Source organism: Anticarsia gemmatalis, chromosome 5 (genome assembly GCF_050436995.1).
Source record: "Anticarsia gemmatalis isolate Benzon Research Colony breed Stoneville strain chromosome 5, ilAntGemm2 primary, whole genome shotgun sequence".
NCBI lineage: Eukaryota > Metazoa > Arthropoda > Insecta > Lepidoptera > Erebidae > Anticarsia > Anticarsia gemmatalis.
The window spans coordinates 13262383-13271735 of NC_134749.1; the positions used below are offsets into that span (position 1 = coordinate 13262383).

Here is a 9353-nt window from a genome sequence, read left to right on the forward strand (position 1 = left end):
TGCCTCAACTGTTTTATGTTCAGAGTCGGTGCACGTTTTTAGTTTTTCTAAACATTGTTTTTTTTATTGTGGCAGTCTTAGTAAAAAAAATGTAAAAGTAGATTGTTAGTCTCATTTCCATTTTAAATACTTGTTTTAATTCAAACATGATAAATGTAAAACATTACAACAGAACTTAAATTGCCACTAAGGTTATTTAAGTGTATACGATAATACGGGTTCCAGATACTTTTGCTCTTAACCATCATAGCCATTACTTTAAATGCACCTAATGCCCTACGAAATAAGTTCTATTTCCCAATAACTAGTTCCACAGACATCGGCAATGCGTTTTGAAATGAAAAATAAAGATAATTGGAAGTTTTTTTTATGCATTACCGTTTTTGGAAACACCTAGAAATATCTAGATAAGGTACTTTTAAATTATGTATAAAAAGCATAAGTACTTCGTTAAAAATAATTTATTCTTATATTGATATCTATGTAAATGAATAAAGTACTTTTATGAAAATGTTGTGTTTAATGGCATTCGAACAGAGTCTGCCGAGCGATGTGAAATGTTTTTCCAAAGGGTTTTTGTTTTGTTTTTTTTAATTGTTCTATGTAATGCTATTTACTATGACTATTTTACTAGTAAACGTCTTAATCAAACGATGGTGAATTATTACAATTCGACAAAGAGGTTAAGGTGAGTGATATTTTATCAATTTTTTCTATATTACTTTTATTTTAGAAGTGCGATCTTTTATAGTTACATATATTTTATAGTATAGTTTTCATACTTCGATGTATGTTATAGCTATAGTTGTAGGCAGAGTTGTATAAAATGACAATGTTAGTCCCATGTAATAGTGGACATTTATTTTGGAGTTTGATAACAAACCCGATAAATGGGCTTGTTGACTCCGGACTACTTTAAAGATCAATAGAACTTTGCCTGACTCGGGAATCGAACCCGAGATCTCATCAGTAACTCTATACCCTATCGATGGCACCACCAAATTTTAGGCAAAATAATTATTCTATCCTATTCTATATTAGTTAACATTTTGTTGTAACAGCATTTGCGCTAAGGACATAAAAAAATGTGACACATCTGAACGAAGACGCGTGGATGGCACCTGTAATAATCCTGATTATCCCATGAGAGGTGCCTTCACCCAACCACTGCATAGACTTCTTCCTGCTGCTTACTTTAACGGTAAGATTTATAGCTCCAAGTAACTTTGTGTGCCTGAATATAGACATAGGCTGCTTTGAAAGAGTATAATTTAAAGAGAGATTATTTGGGAGTGGAGTGTAGTTGAATGAAGGAATGAATGCTCTATCATACGCCCTGTTTTATGAAACCTGTTTTTATTACTTCTTTGAATACTAATAAATTTAACCCATTACTATCCACCATGTTGACACCGCACGAGTTAAGGACTTGGTAATTACTTCTTATTGTTGTTATTTTAATAACTATCCCATTTTTTTATTCTTAGCCACACTGGCCTATTTTTGCTAAATCCTTGAAAGCTACTGGTGCTCCATTATAGTCATAATTAATGACTAGAAAAAAAAACACTACTGAATGCTGTTTGGAGATTCACTGCTAAAACCTTATTTTTGGTCTTCTTACCAGGTTCCTATGCAAGGAAAGCAGTATCAGGCAAAGATCTGCCTATACCAAGAACAGTTCGAGTGGAACTATTATGTCAAGGAAAGTCTGTCCACGTGGAACTGACACATGCAGTGCCAGGATTCGCTGTGTTTATCTTTGGTGATATTGGATCGACACATGATATAAGTATGAAATCATTAATTACTTTATTATGGTTTTAAATTATTTACGCTTTTAACTATACATAATAAATAAATTAAACACATTTAATCCATTTATGTCCCACTGCTGGGCAAGGTTCTCCTTCCGTAATGAGGGAGGGGTGAGTCCTTGAGTCCACCACGCAAGCCAAGTGATGGTTGGGGACTTATTATTTAATAACTATACTATAAAACTTTTTTTATTATCTATTGTAGTATGTAACTCTTAAATTAAATAATGTTAATAGTAGTTATGTTCATATAATATATTTTTCTAAGACCAAAATGTAAATTATACTTAGAAATGGAGTACCTCAGAGCCAAAGCAAAGACTTGTTCTTTAGTTTTGAATTAATATTATTTTTAAACCTATTTACATATTAAACGTCAAATGAATATCTGTATACATCCCCCGCAACGTAAATTACCTCAATACCATAGTTTAATCTATTTCTTCTTCCAGGGTTCTTCTTATTGAACGTGACAGACTGTTGTGGAAAGAACAAAGGCAACTACATGTGCACTCCTAATATAATACCGGAGACTGATCCAGTGCACAGGTTCAGTAATATTCGCTGTATGAACATGACGAGACCTCTTACGTACCAGTACTTTGGATGTACCAACGAGTCTATACCATATCCTGTAAGTTTTAAATATCCATATTCTTTTCACTTTCGTCCCCCATAACACCCTCGTGTTTGTTAGATGTCAAAATGCTGCGTATTCAGCACCTGTTGTGTGCGAGGTGTAGCATCGGTCGCTGCATTTAGCTTTGATATGGCAACTTAGTCGCCAATTGCTAGTTCCATACAGAAAACGCGTATTTTGCTTTTTTTTTCCTTTTAATAACTATTCCTCCATCGTTCGGGAAGCGATTTTTTCCCAGTGGGACGGTAAAGGGTTAAAAGAAAAGAATTACACAGTTATAAACTTGAAATATTAGCAAAACCTTAAAAATAAAATTTACAAAAAGAAGTAAAACTATACATTGAAATGGAGTTTCTTTTTTTAGATAATGGTACAGAACTGTTCGTGTGCCACTCCAACTCGCACTTGACCGTTTTTTTAACAAAACGTTTTCCTACAGGTTGAACAATCCACTGCTTCTTACGATCTGTCGCAAGTGTACAACGCTCTGAATAATGACGGTATACCACCTAGAGCGTTTGTCGATGGTCGTCTGACGGTGGAAGTGGACAACGGAGTCGCATGGCCGGTCAATGGATCTGGGTACTGTCCCGCTAACGATCCTAGAGGGAAGTGTTTTAAATATTGTAAGTTCAAAGTGTCGAATATTTACATCAACGTATCAATGATTTAATAAAAATTACTTCTTCGTAAATCTCTCTGACGTGTTGTTCTTCGTGAAATTTAGCAAAACCATAGATGGGCTCTATTTTTATGTACATAAAACTAAAACTTTTGTATGTTATCCAAATTGGCAACCACTATGATCATTTTTAAAATATGTACCACAGCCTTGCAGTACTGTATTTTTTTATACATATTATACATAATAATATACTAAATATGCAGGATTGAAGCATACTATCTTCTAATTTTTGCAACATGATCCAAAAACATAAACAATTTTTTTTATTTTTTTCGTATTCAAAAGGATTTATTAAACAGGTGCACTTAATCATAACTTTTAAACTCTCGCGTTGCATGTTTAATGTATAATAAAATACGGGAATTAACGCGAACACGCATTTTACCTTAAAATGCCTAACGTTTCGGCGCAGGTTGAGGCGAGTGCAACACGCATTTTAAGGTAAAATGCGTGTTCGTGTTAATTCCCGTATTCTATTATACAGGTGCACTTAACTTTTTCAGTTTGCTTGTTTAAGATTTTTGAAACATTTCAGTATCGAACTCTCTACTATCCATCCAGCTGTACTCAACTTGGTTCTTGAGACACCACAACCATATCGCGTCGGGATTAAAGAAGATAAACCCTTGTTGGGACGATGATACTCTATACATGGTCGCCAGAGACATTAACATCGCGTTTTACCAACAAATCTATATTTACGAGTTTCTTGTTGTTATGATGGGTAAGTACAAATATTTTGGTTCAATTTGTGGTGTTAATTTAATGCTTATTTACGTTTATGGAATTAAGCATAAATTAAATAGCTATAAAGTGTTAGGTTTGGTTCCAAGACGGGCATACATTTAAAAGTTATTCCAATTTCAGTTGGAATGTCTGAAGTGTAAACTACAAAGTCACTTCTTATTATACGGTATCAAAATTATGAACGGTGATAACTTTGACACAAATAAAACTCGTAATTTTTTTTTTATTCTGCAATTTATTTATCCTATTTGTAAAATGTATGACATAATATTTTCAGGAAGAAAAGAGCTAATGAAGTACGGTATCATAGACGGTACCTGTGGATTCAGGGATTTGTATGTCAGTAAACTGTTTCCATCGACTACGCTAGAATTCTCCTACATCATGCGATGGTTTCATATCATGCAACATGGAACTGCTAAGTAAGATATATTTTAATTACTTTTCGAAACGTACACTCCAAATAGTTAATAGGAATGGTATATATTTAACCCACTGCTGTCTCACAGCTCTCCTCCCAGAATAAGGAGGGTTTAGTTCTTGTGTCCACTACGCTGGACAAGTGCAGGTAGGAGACTTTGCATTCCTTCAAGAACTGTGTAAATAAAAAACTCTTTCACAAGCAAGGTTTCATCACAAGGTTTTCCTATACCGTTAGAGCAAGAGATAAATATTTCTAATACACACATAACTTCTCAAAGTCATTGACCTGTTGCTTCGGTTTCGAACCGTCCACCACTTGGTACGTAGCAGGTGCCAGTAATACTATAATGAAAATGTTATATACTTTCCAGAATGTACGACGTAGACGGCACTTTCCTCAAAGACTATCCAATGATGAACACCACCTTCAGAACTCAGGTAGTGACTGAAGGGAAGAACATCTTCTACTTAACTCAAGGTCATTTCAGACAACCAACTGCTAAAGGACTTCATAGTGTTGATTACAATGTAAGATTTTCTTCTAACACATTTCTTTAATTTGTTCGTTGCAATGGTAAACGTGGTCACCTTGTCGCATTAACCGTAGCACCGCGTGTGGTGGGTTCGAATACAACTCGGGAAAAATATTTGTGGGATAAGCACGAGTATTTGTTCCGGGCCTGGTTTTTAATGTATCTATATAAATATGTATTCAGAAGTTTAATACTTTTCATATATCACTAAATTTTCTTTATAGGTGGCTGAAATGGGTCTACCCTACGTTCAAGCTGCAACAGATATTCCAACCAGTGACTTGCATAAATCTCGCCTTCTCGGCCTTGCTCCATATATTGATTATTTACATATGTGCTTCGGATACAACATCACCAAGTTTGAAGACCTCATCGTCGTCATGGGAAAAGAGGTGGGAATCTTTACAATTTTACTCTTAAAATTTTTGTTTACTAGACAGTTGTAGCCAATTTAACTAAACTAAATATCCCTACATGGATAACTACTAAGAGTGATTGGTAGCAATAAGCACATCAGAACCGCTCGGCATGTAATTATTAAAATCGTAACCTCAAAATCCTTGGACATCATGTCAATTGGTCAAAAATCAGTATCTTCAATGAATAAATTTACATATTCTAGGAGTAAATCTTTTCCAGCAATTGGTTATTTCTTTTTTTAATATGAAGTACGATTTCTTTCAGAGAATAATCCTCCTCAGCGAAATATACGAACACGTAAAAGACATAGATTTAATGGCTGGGTTATGGTCTGAAGCTATCATGAAAGGTGGCAGAATACCACCCACGTTGTCTTGCTTGATCGGAGTCAGTCTTATCAAGTATATCAAAGGAGACAGACATTGGTTTGAGAGGAAGGATAGACCTCATGGTTTTACACACGGTAAGTTTGTAATAGCGATCAGTAACACAGGCTTTGATTACTTTTTATTATAAGTAATGCTTGTCGACTGAATTATACTTTAAGACTACTTTTTTAATCGTATTTTATTATTTACACAAAAATATTTACAATTAAATTAACAGCTTTTGCCCGAGACTTTTTCTATGATATTTTTATTGCAAAAATCTCTGTAAAAATATTTTATCATTTGACTGCCTCCGTGGCGCAGTGGTTTAGGTCGCCACGCCGATACCACTGCAACGGGAGGTCGTAGGTTCGATTCCCACACAAATAATTGCTTCGGGTCTGGTTGTGCTTTGTGTCCGTTGTTTGTATGTTTGTAAAAGTCCCCGCGACACAAGAGCAATTATTAGTGCGGGAGTTGTTTTAAAAAAAAAAAATAAATAAATAAAAAAAAAAAAAAAAAAAAAAAAAACAAAAAAAAAACAATATTGAGAAATGCTTGATTTTACAGATCAACTTCAAGAAATAAGGAAAGCACGATTATCGACATTACTTTGCATCGTAGGCGATGGTGTAACACAAATACAGAAGAATGTTTTCTTAAATATCAGCCCGAAGTAAGTACCTACTTTATACATAATACATACAATATACATGAAATTACGCCTATTATATTTGAAGATGAAGATAGAGGTATATGCAATACACTCACTTTCCACAACGAACAGTGCTAGTCCCATGAAATAGGGTGCGGGTATTCCCATATACCGGGCTCATTACTAAATGTCAAACTGCATTTTCGGGTTGGTATAACAGATGTTATCTTATTTAAATCATGTCATGTTTTCTTTACGAAATACCTTTTTTTCAGAAATCCTCTAATCAATTGTAAGAGTCTTCCGAAACCAGATCTCTGCAAGTGGGCTGATCCCAAATGCAATTCTGATGTCTGCTCGAAATCTTAGGAAAATATAATAAGGAGATAAGATTACCCAAAAGCTTTAGCTTATATTTGGGAATCATTTAGGGAGCTCCATTACAAATGAAATGTCAGAAGGATCCATTGATACTTCATATACGAAACAAAATTTATTGTTGCTAAACAGTATGTTTGATAATACCAACATGTTACAGAAAGTTGCAGATATGGGAATTATATACAAACATGGTCTAAACACTACTTTCAAAAAGCTTTTGCAGTTGTACCGATCATCAAATTGTATTTTATTACCTAGATAGATGATATATATATATAATACTAGCGGACCCGACAGACGTTGTCCTGTCTACACGTCTTTAATTTGTAAAAAATAATTAAAAAAACATTGTCCAGCGGACAAAATTGTGAATCTAAACCATTCTCAGATCCCCTCGAACACACCCAAAAAATTTCATCAACATCGGTCCAGTCGTTAAAGAGGAGTTCAGTGACATACACACTTACAGAAGAATTATGTATATAAAGATTTAAGATATTTTTACTTATACAACAGAAACCATGTTTACAATAAAATCTATAACCAATAAATGAATTTGAAATTCAACCAAGTGTTTAATTTCACTGGAGTGTTTCAAGTATATGGCACGTCACTCCAACTCTCAGTAAGCAACCTTCAGTTTTGCATCGACAATATTCTATTGTTTGCATATCCTTCAGACTATGGTGTTATTACGAAGACTATGGACCTGGGAGAGTTTTTGTCGTGATTTTTTTCTGTTTGTTATAAACCCGCGGTTATAGCAAGTGCAACCTGGTGAACACATCAAGGATAGCGAAACAAATAATAGTGGTTTAAAACCGTAGTAATCAAAGAAAACAGGCTATAAGATACGCATTGGTGAAAGGGTTTCTGCATTATTTCACAAGTGTTTTGTAATCCATTTGTCTGTATTCAGAATTTTAAGAATTTCTTGAACTGGCGTTCACTCCTTCCAACATTTTGTAACTAACACTTTAACTGAGGATAAATTATAGCAATTTCGGATCCAGAAACTATGTATATTATTCGTTATCACCCCACACTCTTTATTGAGGGACTGACATATTTTATAGTATGACTTCTATTTAAGTTTCATCATAGTAACTCCTCAATTATTTTCTCAAGTAAGTATTATAAGTAGTTGTACCACCAGCTTAGTCCAGTTGGGGTAAATTGGTAAATTACCCGCAGTCGGCCTCCCCGCTGTTTGCGCTGTTCCCCTTGCCCTTTTTGAGCGAGCTTGCATTATAGTTCAAACATATTGATTGATGCCATTCAACTTTGATGCTTACCTATTGTAATCGATATTTTGAATATCTTGAGGGGTACGGTAGGCTGTTTGAATTGAATTATTGAAAGTGTAATGTTTGGCTCATGCCACGTTTTTCGTAGTAGTACCGAGTTTAAATCTCAATTTTTCTTATTTCTTAAATACAACGTGTTTCTTAGCGATCTAAGTAGGTAATAAAAGTCAGGGAAGTAAAAAAATTACGAAATTTCGAAACATGCAATTTTCTTATAAATAAATAAATAATAAATATTATTGGACAACTCACACACGGTCATTTGATTCCAAACTAAGCAGAGCTTGTGCTATGGTTACCAAATAACTGATAAACATACTTATATACTTCTAAATACATACTTATATAGATAAATTGACAACCAGGCTCAGAACAAATACTCGTGCTCATCACACAAAGATTTGTCCCGGGTAGGATTCGAACCCACCACACGCGGCGCTACGGTTGTTGCGGCGAGGTGACCGCTTAAACCACTGCGCCAAACGTGCAGTTAAACTTATTAAATGAATGAAAAATAATCATTCAATCTGTTTATATCGACTTGCTTTTTACCACGATCTATTTATATGAAAACCTCATTTATAAATGTTAGCATCAAGTTTTTCATAGTTGCTCCAATATTTTCCACCATACTTTTATTTACCAAACAAAAAACCGTAAGTCGTGTCGTGACGTATACCGGCAATATAACAAAGTCGCTCTAATGCCTGAATTAATATCGGCGCGAACCGTAATAAGAATAGATGACAATGCTTTGTTCCGTCACGGGACCAGATGGAAAAATCTCGGCGAAATGTGACGCAAGTTTTTCAAAGATTTTTGTCGTATAAACTTGTAACTGTGTTTATTTATGGTAAGATTTTGGAATTACTGATGAAATCGTTTGCTATGGTGAGTTTGAAAACTGATCTTAGGGTCATTTGAATTGCTTCCATGACTCTGCTTCTTTCCAGGGCAAGTGTTATTTTTGAATAACACTTTGGCTTTCATTTTAAATTAACTAGTTATGTTAATTATAATATTTAGATTAATTATAGTGAAATATACAACTATTTTTTTTGAGAAATTACTCAAAATATAGCTTTTAAATCATGATGATTGTGATAGGTATTTATTTTAGAAGAAAGGTTTCTTCAAGAAAATCATCAGAAATTTTGGTTAAAATCGCCTAGAACCTTCAAAATAATAAAAAAAGCATTTGTCTTTGCGCAAATACCTTTGTCACAACAATAAAAATAAAACAGCTTACAAATGACAAACGGCTTGTAACAAATTGTATACTAAGTATTTCGCTTTATCCTCAACACATCTGCTCATACTACGGTAACAAAGTAACAACAGTCATACCAACACAAAACCTATACTTTAGACCGTAAA

General features: G+C 34.2%; 1 protein-coding gene across 1 annotated transcript; it reads left to right on the plus strand.

Annotated features, from left to right (window-relative positions):
• Positions 1-550: 550 nt before the first annotated feature.
• LOC142973405 (peroxidase-like) lies at positions 551-7203 on the plus strand. Its single transcript, XM_076115074.1, has 12 exons — positions 551-688; positions 1062-1201; positions 1628-1792; positions 2270-2451; positions 2897-3083; positions 3678-3866; positions 4167-4311; positions 4684-4840; positions 5070-5237; positions 5530-5728; positions 6204-6309; positions 6564-7203. Exons 1-12 carry the CDS (start codon positions 558-560, stop codon positions 6655-6657), a joined length of 1863 nt encoding a protein of 620 aa, XP_075971189.1. The 5' UTR covers positions 551-557; the 3' UTR covers positions 6658-7203.
• The last annotated feature ends 2150 nt before the right edge of the window (positions 7204-9353 follow it).